The sequence below is a fragment of the Mustela erminea genome, chromosome 11 (assembly GCF_009829155.1).
Source record: "Mustela erminea isolate mMusErm1 chromosome 11, mMusErm1.Pri, whole genome shotgun sequence".
NCBI lineage: Eukaryota > Metazoa > Chordata > Mammalia > Carnivora > Mustelidae > Mustela > Mustela erminea.
Window position 1 is genome coordinate 41956322 of NC_045624.1, and position 17055 is coordinate 41973376.

Genomic DNA, 17055 nt, shown 5'->3' on the forward strand with positions numbered 1-17055 from the left:
TGTAAGCAAAGGGAAGGTTAAAGATTCTTAAAACTTTAGAAAACCATAAAATAATTTCTTCCCTAATATTCCATGCCAGTTATAAAATATTCTAATATTTATCTTTCTTCAGCATGCTTAAATACGCAAAGGTTCATTTATAAATATTTAATACGCAAATAATCCGTAAGTATTTTCTGGCCCTTCTTTCTCTGTCCCTCCCTCAATTCTAATCCCTTCCCCTGATAATAAGAAAATAAAAACATTGGTAAAATAATACATCTGGACAAAAAATACAATTTGTTGTATTTTACTTCTGATACATTAAAATGTGTATTCATTTTTTTTTCTTATTTTCAGAAACATGAAAGAATGTCATTTATTTCCTGAAGGATAAAATTGGATATAGCCTCTTTAGTAGACTCTATCACAGTTCTGTCGTTTGCTGTGTTCATTTGCTTAATGAATTGCGTGAGAACAGTCACTGTAATGAAGTGTGTGTGTTGGGGGTGGGGGGAAGGGCAGGGGAAATGTTTTATGAAAAAAGAAGTTATAAGCCTAATACTATGAAGTAACATCTAATGAAGTTCTTTTTAAGTGCAATATATTTATTTCTGCTAGAAATGTATTATCAACATTATGTAATATTTGAAGCATTACATGTTATTTGTAAACAGCTTAAAATTATATATTACCCAAAATTGTACAGAAGTACACATGTGCGGATATTAATTTCTTTCATTAAAAATGGTGTGTTTTGATATATATGCACACATTTACACCTTTCTTTATCTTACATACTTGCTTCGTGACTTTTGGTACCCGTTCGCTCACCTGGAAAATAAAAATGGGCTAGGTAAGGTTAGGGGTCATAGCTGGCCACTCCCAGGCCAGACACAGCCAACAAGATTGCTATACAGAGTTTGTTTTTTGTCTTTAATTGTATCTGGAAGCCTATAGAGAAGACACTGTTCACAAGTTCCCACTGGTTCCCGTTCTACACCTAATCCCTTTCACTCATTTACTCCTCCTGATGAACACTTAGAGTCATGGGACTTTGCACCTCTCTGTAAGGAATAATACTGAAGACTCCATAAAGCTTAAAGAACTACCTCTATTCCAGCCCTGAACTCTTGAATGTGCTGTAATGGTATTACACAAAGCAGGCCGATATAAAATAAGATTAGCTAAATTCAAAGTCTTAATCCTTCCACATGGCAGTCCTTCAGAATATCTGACGTTATCATACCTTCTGCTTTCAGAAGACTGCTCTATTATTCTTAATTTTTTGTGCATGCCAAACACCAACCTTTAAAAAAATCTTTTATTTGGAATAAATCCAAGCTGACAGAAAAGCTGCAAGGACAGTATAAAGAAACACTGTATAAAGAGTATAAAGAAATACTCTTTACCCAGATTCACCCATTGTGAACTTCCCCCCATTTGGTTGGTCATTTGCATTCACACTGAGGTAGTGTATGTAGCACCCCCACCACATGTAATATATACAAATCGTTTTCCTCCATTTGAGAGTAAGCTTCACATATCATGCTTCACTATCCCTAAGTAATTCAAAGTGCACTTCCTAAAACCAAGATGATTTCATTAAATAGCCACAGGAGAGTTACCAATTTGGGAAAATTAACAGTGGTAAAATGCCATGTTCTACCATCTGTATTCAAATTTTGTCAAATGACCCAGTGATGTCCTTTGTGGAATATTTCTTCCTTCAGCACAGATTCAGTGCAGGAGTGCATCTTGCTTGTAGTTATCATGCTTCTTCAGTCCTTTAAGCTAGTACAGTTCTTTGGCCTGTCTCTTTCATGGCAAAAGAACGCCTGTTTTTCAATATTTTATGATTTATTACCATTCTTAATTATCTTAATGCTCAAATCACCCCAGATTTGGTCATCTTGAGCCCCTCAAGTTGGATCCCGTGTCCTTTTGACATGCCCTAATTGGTTTTTTAGTGTGTATGTTTTTGCACTTCAGTTTCTGGCATAGCGCATTGTTCAAGGCTCATCTTGTATGCTTTCTGGAACCAGTTATTTCTCCAAGGAATCAGATTCCTTTTAGTTGAGGAACTATATTAGAAACCAAAATCTGGATGCCAGATGTGATCACTAGGGTATGTTTGTGTCTAGGCCAACTCAGCCAACAGAACTGGGGATATATATGTATATAAACATATACACACGTGTGTGTGTACAGGATGTATAAGACATCATGGGGTTATACTGCTATTTCCAATTCCAGTGCACTCCCATAGGGGACTTTTTCCCTTGCTTTTGACCTATTCCATATCTGTATGTGTCTTCTTCCACAGGGAGAACTCTGAATCCCAACATCAACATACTTACTCAATTCTATCATATACCCTGAATAATTTCATACTGCTTCACTCATAAAACTTCAATAAACAAACCTAAAAAGAGTTCCATTTTTGTTTGCAGTTGCTCCCTGCCACCCCACCCCCAACTAAGGGAATACAATCAGGTCACACATTTAGCAGTTACTTAGATCAGTTTCTTTTTTATCCTCCTGTATGGTTATGTCACTCATTCACAATACAACTGGGTTCACTTTCCAGTTTCTAATAGGTTTTTTCCTTAATAATAAACATTTATTTATTTATTTATTTAATAAGTAAGCTCTATACCCAACATGGGGCTTGAATTCATGACCCCAAGTTCAAGAGCCACATGCTTTACCAACTAAGCCAGCCAGTTGCTTACAATTTTAAAGAATTTTTTTCTTTTCATTCTTCTCGACTTTTTAAAAAACATAGAACATTAACATGCTTCCAACAAAGAAACTCATAGAACTTGTAAGAAATTACATCAAGGTTGTAGAATGCAAGATTAATATAAATAAGTAAATTGTTTTCTTGTATATCAGCAATGGACAATTGAAATTTGAAATTAAAAACACAACACTTTATTATCGGCACCCAAAAAGCCAAAAGAAAATACTGAAGTATTTATATATATATGTAATACATGTATATGTAATACATGTATGTAATACATATGTAATACATATAGCTCTTGTACATGTTATATTTATATATAATACATTCATATTACATACATATATATGTAATACATGCATATTACATATATATAAATATAACATGTACAAGAGCTATATGAGGAAAACTTTATAAAACTCTGATGAAAGAAATCAAAGATCTAAATAAATGGAGAGGGGCGCCTGGGTGGCTCAGTGGGTTAAGCCACTGCCTTCGGCTCAGGTCATGATCTCAGGGTCCTGGGATCGAGCCCCGCATCGGGCTCTCTGCTCAGCAGGGATCTGCTTCCCTTCCTCTCTCTCTGCCTGCCTCTCTGCCTACTTGTGATCTCTCTCTGTCAAATAAATAAATAAAATCTTTAAAAAATAAATAAATAAATAAATAAATAAATGGAGAGATATTCCATGTTTGCGGATAAGACGACTCAATATTCTCAAAATGTCAGTTCTTTTCCCCTTGATCTATAGATTGAACATAATCCCAATCAAAATCCCAACAGCTTTTGTGGGTACCAACAAACTCACTCTATATGGAAAGGCAAGAGACCCAGAATAGCCAAAAAAATACTGAAGAACAAAGTTGGAGGCTGGCCACACCTGACTTCAGAACTTACTATGAAATTAAAGTAATAAAGACAGTATGGTATTGGTGAAAAATAGACAAGTAGATTAACAAACAATAGAGGCTCAAGAAAATAAATCTTGTACCTCGGTGTTGGGAAAATGGTGCACCGCTTTGGAAAACAGCCTGGCAATTCATCAACAGGTTAAACTGAGTTGCCATACAGCCCAGGACTTTCGCTCCTAGGGAAATACCTAGGAGAAATGAAAACACATGTCCACATAAAAACTTGTACATGAATATCACATCAGCATTTTTCATAATAGACAAATGTAGAAAAAGCCCAAATGTTCATCAACTGGTAAATGGGTAAAATCTGGCATATCTATACAATGGAATATTTGGGTATAGAAAGAAATGAAGTACTGATAAATAGCACAACGTGGATGAACCTTGAAAACCTGTAAAAGGAGCCAGACACAGAAAACCACATGTTTGACTCCATTTATATGAAATACCTAGCTTAGGTATAGTCATAGAGATAGAAGGCAGATTAGTGGTTACCAGGGGCTAGGAGGAAGGAGGAATGAGAATTACTGCCAATGGGCCTGGGGGCCTTTTTTGGGGGTAGTGAAAACATGGAACTAATAGTGATGGTTGCACAACTTTGTGAATATACTCAAATCACTGAATTCTACACTTTAAAAGAATGTCTTCTATGGTATATGAATTATACCTCACTGTTACTTTAAAACATAATAGAAACAGCTATGCAGCAAATATTTTATTTTCATTTTTAGCATCCAACTTGTCAACTTTGAGGACCTCAAGAGGAATAAATCTTACATACTTGTGAGTTAAGAGTGGGCATTCTACACTTGATCTTAGCCAAAAGGCCGAGAAGCGATAGAATCCTCTCCCGACCTCATTTTTTTTTTTTTTTTTTTTTTAGCCTGTAAAAGGAAGATAATACTGCCTATTTGATAGCACTGTATGGCCTTAGGCCCTCCATTTATATTAATTTATTTTTATCCCCTCCAGGTTTTTTTCCTAGAAAGAATCGTAACTAAATCTTTGGACTCCCTAGGGCAGGAAAAATACAATATAAATAATTCCCTCTCTTCCCTGAGCCTTGATATGGCATTAACTTCTATCTTTTATAGAACATTTACTATATCTATGAACTTTATATACATTATTTAATCTATGCAACAGTTCTCTGAGGTAGGAGCTAGTATTATTTCCATTTGAGGTATGAAAAAGCTATGGTGTAGAGAAAACTAGTGCTCAGAATGTAGATCGGCAAGATAGCCAGGATTCAAATCCTGTCTGTACTTGTAACTGAGATACCATGCTACCCCCTCAAATATTTCTAAATTTTAAGAGATTTTTTTGAAAGTCTACATTACCTTTACTGAACCCATATAAACAACCTTAATCAAGAAATAGAAAACCTTCATAACCCAACAAATTCTCTCTTAGTAGATTATACTACTGTCACTGGTAAGCATCTCAAGAAGAGTTTTAGGTTATGGCAAAAAATGGGAAATTTATCTTTTGGGGATGGGTCAATATCTATGTGAAAGCACGACTCTGCTGCCCAAAGCAAGAGTCTGGTGGTTTTAATGTAAAAACTTATCACTCACTTAGGGATATTTTTCCTTCTCCCTTATAGTCTGGTTCCAACTTCGTTCTGCTATAGCATAGAAGTAATGCAGTCCATCATACCAAAAGACTGGACAGCAGGGAGGACCCAGAACAGAGACCAGGGATGGAGGGGAGGCCAGGTTGGGGCTGGGCTGAACAGTTTAGAGGGAGATAGGCTTAGCTCATCTAGACTGACAGTGAAGTGTAACAACTGGAGTACAGGATGAGGATAAACTGTGGGGTAGACTGCAGAGAGGAAGACCCTCAGGGTGGAATCAGAATGCAGCTGGACGCAAATAAGGAGAGAAGGGAAGCAGTGGTAAGAAGAGAGAGAGTTGGATACAGGGCGCTGTATGACTCAAGATGCAGATTTTTCTTGCTACTTTAGTATTTGTACAAATACTAATCAGAATCAAAGACTTTGAATGAACTCTGCTTATATAAAGCTATCAAGGGCAAAGAGATCTCATTTCATCTAATACAGGCTTGGTAACAACTGAGCAGAGTATGGATGGCAGAAGGAGCTCCAGTTTTAGAAAGAGAATAAGCCCCTCGAGGACACAGAAAATAGACTAAAACTCCTAGAAATTCCAGCTTACCAATGGTACCTTTCTCATGTGGATGAAAAGGCAGCCTCATGCAAAGCACTACATACAGATGTGTTTACGTTCAAGCTGTATACTTAGCCACAACCTGGTGACTTTCCATTTTCTTCTATGAAGCGGCATCTGCATCCAACTAGAACTAAAGGAGGATCTATAAAGTAAATCAACAGCATCAAACATACTATTCAAAAAATGAATCAATCCAAGATGTGTAACAGTTTTACACTGAAGTAGCTGTTTTATAAAATACACATGTGCAAAAACATTTCTTTTAGTGGAGGCAACTTGCTGAAGAAGAATTTGAAAGATTTTTTAACATATAGAAACAGACCAATTAGAAAACCCACAGTCACCAAGAAGCACATACCTATAGATATCCTATTTTTTGGAGACAAAAAAAAAAGAGATACATGATTAAATTAAAAGGTTTTTTTGTCTTTGCAATTTTATAGGAAGTCCTATAAAAATAGAAGAAGAGTTTCATTTGGTTCACCCTTCTAAAACTTCTTAACTGAAAGGAAGAAATGACTAAATAAAATGGCTCTAAAAGAATCCCAGATATGCAGTTCAATTACAGTTGACATAATTATGAGATCCTAAAAACTCTGCTACCATCTTTGGAAGTATCTAATGGTGACAGGCTAGAGGTACACACTTTGACACCAATTCCTACTCCTTGTACCGCTAAAGAGGAAAAAAGTACCTTAATGTATAAGAAACTGAAACAACACAGATAAAAACCCATCTTTTATGCAGAAGAGTATTAATTAAAGTGAAATTGGTTTGGTAAGTTATTAAATTATAGTGGAAATTTAACCTTTTCAAAATGATGTTCACTGAACTACCTCTTTTTCCTGATCCATATAATCAAGCTAGATATAGATATAACTTAGCTATCCACTTCAGTTTATATTTATGTAAAGTTCAAACATTTAAACTTGATAAAAAATTAATTGAATAAATTTAAGCAGTCATTATTATTTCAGAAACCAAATGTTGGTCATGAGTATCTTAATCATTTGATATATAAAATACGCAACAGAATTATTTCTATGTGGGATTAAATTTGGAGTTTCCCTACATGTCATATTTAGTAAACTGATTTATTACAAGAACAGTGATTTTTTTTCTTTTTTTAAGAACAAATTTTAAAAACTACCAAAATTTTAAAAATTCTAATTTATAAGTCATTATTGCCATCTGCTGGTTATTTTGTTTCACTGCATTTTTTTTGGGTAAAAATGGCTTTACTAAGAGAGACAAAGAGAAAACAAATGAGTTTTATATAACAGACTGAATTAGAAATCTCTATGTAAGAGAAATGATTTGCTAAATCATGAGGCATATTCACTTTAAATAGGATATAATATTCAAGAATATATTTTATTATATCAAATTATGGTTTTTTAAAAGATTTTATTTATTTGACAGAGAGAGAGAGAGAGAGAAAGGGATCACAGGTAGGCAGAGAGGCAGGCAGAGAGAGAGGGGGAAGCAGGCTCCCCTCTGAGCAGAGAACCTGATGTGGGGCTCGATCCCAGGACCCTGAGATCATGACCTGAGCCAAAGGCAGTGGCTTAACCCACTGAGCCACTGAGGTGCCCTTCAAATTATAATGTTTTATTTTAATGATCAGTTCATCATAGATAAGTATCAGGCATATTGGTTTAAGGTATTGTCATTAATAAGAATGTAGCTAAAATACAACTCAAATAACTGTTCAAAATAACTAAGTAAAATAAGTGACTGCTGTTGGAAGTTATAGAAAGATGAAAATGTGCCATGATTCTATTCAGCCATATTTTCCCTCACATATACAAATTTATTCCTCTTCTTAGTAAGAAAACGCATATTTATGCAACTGTCTCTCAGTTTTTTTAAAGTTAACTAATGAACCCAGAACTCATATTACTGTCTAGTAAGAGAACTACATAGAAATATAATTTAATGAAAAAGAATTCAGGTTAGCAAAATATTAAGTAATACTGACCAGTATAATTTTAATATGGTCAATCTAGAGCAAGATACAGGAACTTTTTTTTAAATTAAGCATGTATTTGTTTTAGGTGCTTTAGCATTTTTCAGAAGATTAATATCAGAGTGGCTATGTTACTAGCTTAAGGTCACACCACAGTAATCTTCCACATATGAGTCCACTATGTAAAAGATTTAAAATGGAACTTGCCATATACTTAATCATGTATTTACTATATGCCTAAATCATATACATCCTGCTTCTTACACCTTAAGCACTATATCATGAGTATTTTCAATATTATTAAATATTCAAATGAATGAATATGTCAATTTGGGGACACTTCACTGCATGAGTGTTCTATAATTCATTATTTGATGTTGAGATTGTTTCTAATTTTCGCCAGTAGAAATAATAATACAATGAACATTTTTTTAAAAATTTTTTATTTTTTATAAACATATAATATATTTTTATCCCCTGGGGTACAGGTATGTGAATCGCCAGGTTTACATACAATGAACATTCTAATAAAAATTAATTTTAAATGGAAAAAGTGACCAGATTAGTACTTTCAAGAGCTAAACAAACGATATAAGAATATGCTTTATTCTGTTAATACACTGAGTGATCCAAGAGACAACCGAAAATTCCAGGAAGCAAACAAATTGACCAAAAAGTGTAACGTAAGAAACAGGGAACATAATCCGAAGGGTAGGAAACCAAAATCAGAACGTTCAGTACAGAACTGTACAGGAAAATGGCACTGAAAATGACATCTGGTCAACATCCCAGTAGCAGCCACTCCTTCCTTCCCACAAAAGTGCCCACCCCTCATGAAAAAAAAATGAAGTATATAAAATTACTTAAGTGAATAATCTATATAAACAAGGACCCTCAGATTATCTTAAAAATATTCAACAACATACAGCTTAAAAGAAGCACATCTATTAAAATCACAGAGAGTTTAAGGATAAATAGATTCATCGGGCACTTTTTTTTTTTTTTAACACAGATAACCATATTAACCTCAGGTAGAGTAGGATGTAGAATTCAGCCAACTTGAAACGTCTATGGGAAAATACAAATTTCTCATATTGTCCCTGGAAGAGGCAGACAATGTAGATAGACCAATAACCATGAAGGAAACTGAAAGATTAAAGGATAAAAAACGTTCCCAAACCAGATGTTCTAATACAAAAAGGTCCAAATCTACCCAGTTCATTTTATGAATTGAATATAACTCTAATAAAAATAATATAACATTCCACTTACTGTTCTCAAAAATATTAAAACATAAAAATGAGGTATTTTGAGTTTGCGTATTTATTCAATAATATATTTTTATCAGCCACCCTATAAACACCTTTCATTTTAAACTCACTATTGGACAATTTATTAACTGTTAAAACTTGGGCAAATTACTATAGCCCTGATCCTCAGTTTTCTAACTTGTACAAAGTTACTATATGAATTAAATGAGACAATATTTTAAGCACCAAAAAAAAAAAAGAAAGAAAGAAAATAAAGAAAAAGCCCACAGTGCCAGGAATGTAGAAATGCTCCCTGAAAAAAAGCTTACAAAACAAATTTGTAACAGTATTTATTGAGTTTAAATAAGTAACAAGATGAATACTATGGTCAATAGTTGCTTTAAACCTTTAGAGAAGGGGGAATTAATGTAGGCTGGGCCTTGGAAGGTGAAAGAATTCAGATGGGCAGGGAGAAATGCATATGGTAGTTTTCTGGTATGAGTAAAGGGATAGAAATGAAATCTCATGACCTCCAGAGAGAGTAACTCAAACTCCTTCTAAACTGACTCAAAATTAATGGAAGATCTGTGTCCACAGAAGTGGAAAATTAAAGTTGAAAAGACAGATTGGGGCAGATTATTGAAGGCACTACATTTCATTTGTGGACTATGAGAACCACGAACATTTCTGAGAGATGTTGTATCAGGGAAATTAATCTGACCATAATGAGCCATAGATTATTAGATGGGGGAGGTGGGGATTAGGGAGTTCAAAACAAATGGAAAGTGAAACAGTGTGGACTCCAGTGGGGCCAGAGGACATGGAAAATATCAATGAACCCTATCCATAAAGCTTTGCCAGCTGCTATGGCATCATGTATGGCTATGTAGTGACTGTGGGGCTTGGTAGGGTCTGGTTTAGGAAGGTGAGAGCACTGAGCACAATGATTCTATGCTCAAGGAATTCTGTCTTGGCAACATTCTTGGGACACATAATTTCACCTGTGAAAATTAATAAAAGGAAAACCTCAAACTTGACTCTGTCTGCCTGACTTATTTCACTCAGCATAATCTCTTCCAGTCCCATCCATGTTGCTACAAAAGTTGGGTATTCATCCTTTCTGATGGAGGCATAATACTCCATAGTGTATACGGACCACATTTTCCTTATCCATTCCTCCATTGAAGGGCATCTTGGTTCTTTCCACAGTTTGGTGACCGTAGCCATTGCTGCTATAAACATTGGTGTACAGATGGTCCTTCTTTTCACTACATCTGTATCTTTGGGGTAAATACCCAGTAGTGCAATTGCAGGGTCATAGAGAAGCTCTATTTTTAATTTCTTGAGGAATCTCCACACTGTTCTCCAAAGTGGCTGCACCAACTTGCATTCCCGCCAACAGTGTAAGAGGGTTCCCCTTTCTCCACATCCTCTCCACCACGTGTTGTTTCCTGTCTTGCTAATTTTGGCCATTCTAACTGGTGTAAGGTGGTATCTCAACCTGGTTTTAATTTGAATCTCCCTGATGGCTAATGATGATGAACATTTTTTCATGTGTCTGAGAGCCATTTGTATGTCTTCACTTATTTGTGGAGCATAACAAATAGCTTGGAGAACATGGGGAGTTAGGAGAAGGGAGTTGGGGAAATTGGAAGGGGAGGTGAACCATGAGAGACTGTGGGCTCTGAAAAACAATCTCAGGGGTTTGAAGTGGGGGGTGGGAGGGGGGGGTGGGAGGTTGGGGGAACCAGGTGGTGGGTATTAGAAAGGGCATGGATTGCATGGAGCACTGGGTGTGGTGCAAAAATAATGAATACTATTATGCTGAAAATAAATTTTAAAAAATAAAAATAAATGGTATTTAAAAAAAAAAAAAAAAGGAATCCTCATTCCAAATGGAGTCTATAGGCCAGAAGGGGGAGCTCCCTCACTGTGCCAGTGGAGGTGAACGACAGACCCCGAACGGAAGACTCAAAAACTACATAGAATCCTCCCTTAAAAGCCCTAACAGGAAAAGGTGTAAATTTTATCTCCCGCAAGAACTTCGCTGAGCCGGCAACTCTTCCAATGAGAAGTCCTCTCCACCGTGCACTCTTAATGTTGGCCGGTGGATTTTTGTTCAAAATAACCCCTCCCAACTGGCTCCTTCTGGAAAGTTCCTCTCCTTTGTTGTACTTGCTTATTGTTTTGTCCATATGTCCTGAACTGCATTTCTCTGCTATTCCTTCATAAACACATTTTCTTTTCTGACTAAATCACTTTCAATTTCAAGGCCCACATACTTCAAAAATGGATTTATAAACGCCTTCCTCCAAGGGGAAAGCCGGTATCAGCCAGCTGTTGGGCCAACCCGGGGCCTTGAAGGTGGACTCACCCGGCTCGGCCTGTTTTGCCACATGTTGCCTATGGCCTTGGGCCAATCCCACTATGTAGGAGAAACTCAATGTCCAGTGCAAAGTGTTTAGGGCAGGGAGAAAGCTGTTCCCAAAGTGGGAGGCGCACCCCTTTCTTCCCCCGCTCTATGGCTCTTTCTTTCAACTAAGATCTCTTACCTTTTAATACTTCCAGACGTTGCGGTAGAAATGACCTTTTGGTAAAAAATAAAAAAGCTAAGCCTGTACCCGCAAAAAAGAAAAAAATCGAAGAGTTCCTCCGACCTCCCCCTCAGCGGGTCGGACCCTGCAGCCCAGCCCGGCACAAGGTTTCGGGAGCGCGAAGATGCGCGCGGGATTTGCGTGGGCCAGTGCGCCGGCGCCGCGCGACGGACGGTGCGCCTGTGGGGGGGATGCACGTGACGCAGAGCCCTAAGGCCGTGCGCGTGGCTGCGCGCCGAGACGGTGCGCGGGGCGCGTGGAGGACGCTCGAGCAGCGCAGGGCCGCCGGGATCTCACGCCCCGCCCTTCAGCTTTCCCGGTCGTCATGACGACCGGGCGGCCCGCAACGGCGGCGGGGACCAGTCGTTGAGGCTGTGAGCCGAACTAGGGCCTTACGGACCTCGCCCGACCGGGCGGGGCCCGCGCCAGAGAGACACAGCTCCGTCCGAACAGGGACTATGAGAAAATGGTCGGGCAGACGAGGAGTAAGCTCAAAGAAGCGGCTTCAGAGCCGGCGCACTCCTCCCGCGCCATGCCGTCCAGGCGGCGACGCCGGGCCACCGGAGCCGGGGAGCCGGAGATGGAGGAGCCGCAGGCGCAGGTGGAAAAGCCGCAGCCTCCGTTGCCCGTAGGCGGGGGGAACCTGCCGGGGGGCGCCCGGGACTACTCGCCGCGGAGGACCCGAAATCCGAACGCGCAGAATTGCATGCAAATGGAGGTGGTCGCAAAGACCCTCCTTCTCGGCCGCTTCCAGTTCCTCAACTGTTTGCTGGAGCAGCTCCGCGACAAGGTGCAGCAGTTGCGGAGACGGCAGCTCAACAGCAGGACCTCTCTGGCCATAGGTGAGCAGAACGGGCCGGGAGAGGCCGTGGCAAGGCCGGCGGGTGCTCTCTGAGCCTGGGGTGTCAGGTGGTTTGGGCGAGTCTTACAGATCAGTTTAACAAACAAGCTTAGCCGTCCTAATGACAATGTCCAAGCTCGAGAAAATTTCCGACAAGAGTTCCAGCTCCCTTTGCTCTTGTTTTAAAACATTTTCCAGGGTTTTGAGGTGTAGTGATCACCCCTTTGTCACCAACAAAATATCATTTTAGTCAGGGCAACCATTTATCTCAGGTTTAATAATGGTGGGCAAGTATGCTCTGTTTGTATCTTAAATAAAGCAAAATAAAACGTTGCTTAATTAGTTGAGAATCTTTAATAGTGGAAATAAGGTCAAATCAGACAATATATTGTCTCATCAGACAATAAATATAAATATATATTTACTTTCATTTTGCTGTGGAACCTCACTGCCTAGATTTGGGGACTTTTCTTCTAGTTTAAGCACTTGAAAGATTTTTCTTCATTTACATTCTTCCTTTTCTGTTGCTTTGACTTAATTTAAATGTTGTTCCTGTTTCATTAGAATCAAATTTGAGCCTAGTCCTTGATCATATTGGATACTGATAGACATTGAAACATAGAGAAATGTCTACTATTGTAAGTTGTTGTGATTTCTTTTCATCATAAGTTGACTGCTGATGTTAAAGAAGAAGGAGTCTCCACATCTGGGGTGTTGCAAGTACCAGAGGAATAATAGATGGGAATTCACACTTAAGTTTTATCAGGTGTCTAAGTAAGGCAATAGATAACATCCCATATCCAGAATCATAATGCTCTTGATACAGGCCGTTTTGCTGTCCCAAACACAAGATCCTAAGCACCCATGTCTGGCACACTGAAGGCAGTGTTCGGTGAGTGCTGTGTGAAATAATGACCCAGTATATTAAGTGCTAAGACAGTTCAGAAGAGCAAGCTAGTACTTTACGATGGGAGGTGGGAATTGAGATCAGAGAAGACTTTTAGGAAAAGGTGGGATTAGAATTGTGACATTAAGGCTAACATTTGGATGTGTGAGGCAGAGAACAAGTATTAGAGGCCAGTAGAATGGCATAATTGAAGTCAAAGAAGTCAGAAAACATGAAGGTAAAGTGAGGTGGAAAGGAAAGATACAAAAGGAGGAGGAAGTGGAAAGGCAGTTCAAAAGGTTGGCGGGGACCAGCAGTGAAAAGTCTAATTCAAAACGTCATTTGAGGAATTTGAAATTAATTCTGTAGAAAGCACTGATTCTTTAAGAAAAAATTTTTTTAAGAAGACAAAATGCACATCATACAGAATTAACCATTTTAAACTGAATAATTCTGTGGCATTTAGTACATTCACAATGTTAACATTGAATAACTTTTAAAAAGAGTAACATCTGTACCCCAGTGTTTATAGCAGCAATGGCCACGGTCGCCAAACTGTGGAAAGAACCAAGATGCCCTTCAACAGACGAATGGATAAGGAAGATGTAGTCCATATACACTATGGAGTATTATGCCTCCATCAGAAAGGACGAATACCCAACTTTTGTAGCAACATGGACAGGACTGGAAGAGATTATGCTGAGTGAAATAAGTCAAGCAGAGAGAGTCAATTATCATATGGTTTCACTTATTTGTGGAGCATAACAAATAGCATGGAGGACATGGGGAGATAGGAGAAGGGAGTTGGAGGAAATTGGAAGGGGAGGTGAATCATGAGAGACTATAGACTCTGAAAAACAATCTGAGGGTTTTGAAGGGGCGGGGGCGTGGAAGGTTGGAGTACCAGGTGGTGGGTATTATAGAGGGCACGGATTGCATGGAGCACTGGGTATGGTGAAAAAATAATGAATACTGTTATGCTGAAAATAAATTTAAAAAAATAGGAAAAAAAAAAAGAGTAACATCATTAACCTAACAGTGGTTTGTAAAATAGACTGGAGATGGGTGGAAAAAAGAAGGAGAAAGAAATAATTGAATACTGGAATCCAGGCAATAGTTTAATTAAGTTAAACTTAATTAAGTTAAGTTTAATCCTGAAACTTAAAATCCAGGTTTTAATGAGATTGTTAACAACAGGAATGGAGAAGAGAGGACAGAGGTGAGAGCAATGGAAGCATCTTGTGAGGACTGGGTAGGTGGTGAAGTGGAAGGAAAGAGAGAGTTTAGCAGTGAGGACTGTAGATTTGAGAATTATCCATGCAGAAGTGGATTGAAACTTGAAGATTGATTCCCAATGAAAAAAAGGTGGGCCAAACAGAGATATTTGGGAAAACCCCTTATACTTAGTGTTAAGAGATGAGAGGAAAAGGCAAAGGCAGAAAAGCATTTAAAATAGAGTGGTCAAAAGTGTGGAAGAGGGCGCCTGGGTGGCTCAGTGGGTTAAGCCGCTGCCTTCGGCTCAGGTCATGATCTCAGGGTCCTGGGATCGAGTCCCGCATCGGGCTCTCTGCTCAGCAGGGAGCCTGCTTCCTCCTCTCTCTCTGCCTGCCTCTCTGCCTACTTGTGTTCTCTGTCAAATAAATAAATAAAATCTTTAAAAAAAAAAGTGTGGAAGAACTGGAAGAGTTGGTGTAATAAAAGACGAAGAAATCTAAGATCCTACAGAGAGGTTTGAAAGACATAAGTCTTTAAAGAGGCCATTGATGTTGCTAACTAAGATGTCATTGGTCATTTTTTTTTTTTTTAAAGTTAAAGGAACTTAGAAGAAAGAAGCTGGCTAAGAAGATCATCAGCAAGTGGGGGGGGGCAGAATATGTCATAGTTTGAAGGGCTTTTAGATCAATGGAAATGTTTTAAGGCTTAGGAGAATTGAAGGCTATAGAGAAAGATCTTGGGGAGAGGGTGAGATTAGGTTATAAGAGAGGAAATAGTTGATGGAGCCAAGTCTTGGAATATTTGAGAAGGGTGGAATTAGAGACACAAATTTGAGAAGCTAACTGGAAAAGAGAAGAGATACTTCCTTGGCTGAGATGGTAGAGAATAGAAAACAAGGATTAGTATGTAGAGAAATGTTAAAAATGGATATAAGAGAAGTTGGGAGAACTTGGATCAGATGATCTCTCTTTCAATGAACTTTGAGGCTAGGTCCCTTTCAGAGGTGAGATTGACAGGATACAGGCGTCTGGAGACATGCTTTTTATCACATCTTTGGAAGAGGCTGTGATAAGCACTTCGTGCATTTAGAATATTGGAATCATTACACTTTATCATTTTTTCAGGTGTGGAATGTGGAGTCAGGGAGGGAATGAAAGACACAAGAGTATTTTGAGGATATATGGAAGGCTAGATGGATTTAGTAAGATATTTGATCTTTTCCCTTTCCTTTAACATCATTTTTAAGAGTTTTTGCCAATACATGTGATTGTCTAGAGAGTAAGAATGAGAACAGAAATATGGTTGAAATAGGATGGCATATGTATCTTAAAGCTAATGAAGCCTTATCAAAAAGGCATCTGTTTCAATTTTAGAAAAAAAAGCATAGGTCTAATTTCAAAGTGGTTCAGGGTATATTACATATTAGAAAGAGCTAACATATGTAGTGAGTATGTATTTTTTCTATAAAGAGCCAGGTAGTAAATATTTTAGGCTTCACAGGCCACATATGGTCTCCATTGCTTATTCTTCTTCTTCCATATTTGTACAACCCTTTAAAATTGTGACAAGCATTTTTAGCTTGTGGACAGTACAGAAACAGACCACGGGCTGTAGTTTGCTGATCATGGTCTTCTGAGAAGTATTGAAGAGTGGTAGGAATGAGCCCAGGATGGTTAGGAATATGGGGAACAAGAGCTGGAGAAGCATGATTGGGAATTTTTTTTTTCAAAGTTATAGTTTATTAATTTCTTTATCGATTCACATTTATTTTCTTAGTCAAGATAATTTCTTGAATTTTTGAGAGGCTAGAATTGGTGGTTTGTTAAAATGACTTGCCAAGTATATTGGGACATTAGTAGGAAGTACTATTATAAAGTCTTGGAGGGGAGACAGGACTTTAGGAATAGCTGAGTAAATTTACTCCTCCAGGATAGTGACCAAAATATTTGGAAAATTGTCAGAATCAGCTTTTCAAAACTTTATAAGTTAACCAAAGTTTTACTCTAAAGAGCATGTATTCAAAAACACGACTGCAATTGTATAAGAACAGCAGGGTTTGTGGCATTTTAATCTGGCCTTATCCTGTGCCCCCTCCCAGTTTTACGGTATCCTTGAAAACAAGCAGCATCCCAGCCAGCAAAGGGGACAGACAGTGTTAGGAGCTCCTCAGAAACCCATACCCACAGTAGTGATCCTGTTTGACCCATCTCCACACCCTCTGATAAAGCCTCATGCTTTATCAGGCTGGGTGACTGATGAATCTCAGACCACTAGGATGGGAGCAATCCAAACTCCATAAATAGGGACTTTCAGGTGTGCTGCTGAGGAAGTGATTCCCTGCATTTAACAATTTCTGAAGAGCCCTGGGGAAGATGGTTTAGAATGGCTTCTGTAAGCTAAAGTCACTTCTGAAAGGACTGAGCTGAACACCATGTGTATATATATGTGCTTGTTTTAAAAAATTTACA

At 38.3% G+C, this 17055-nt stretch overlaps 2 protein-coding genes and 1 long non-coding RNA gene across 3 annotated transcripts in view; 2 read left to right on the forward strand and 1 right to left on the reverse strand.

Moving 5' to 3' along the window:
• Positions 1-772, forward strand: part of TBX20 (T-box transcription factor 20) — a 58943-nt gene extending 58171 nt beyond the window's left edge. Inside the window, exon 9 of the mRNA XM_032304168.1 lies at positions 340-772. The gene's annotated coding sequence lies outside the window, so the exon portion shown is untranslated. The remainder of the gene's footprint in view (positions 1-339) is intronic.
• Positions 702-11924, reverse strand: LOC116568634. Its single transcript, XR_004276711.1, has 3 exons — positions 11604-11924; positions 3718-3825; positions 702-813 (listed from the first exon to the last, which is right to left on the reverse strand). It is a non-coding gene; the product is annotated as an uncharacterized LOC116568634 (long non-coding RNA).
• A 42-nt stretch (positions 11925-11966) lies between these two features.
• Positions 11967-17055, forward strand: part of DPY19L2 (dpy-19 like 2) — a 99409-nt gene continuing 94320 nt past the window's right edge. Inside the window, exon 1 of the mRNA XM_032304163.1 lies at positions 11967-12487. Within this exon, the coding sequence (XP_032160054.1) occupies positions 12112-12487 (376 nt within the window). The 5' untranslated portion in view covers positions 11967-12111. The remainder of the gene's footprint in view (positions 12488-17055) is intronic.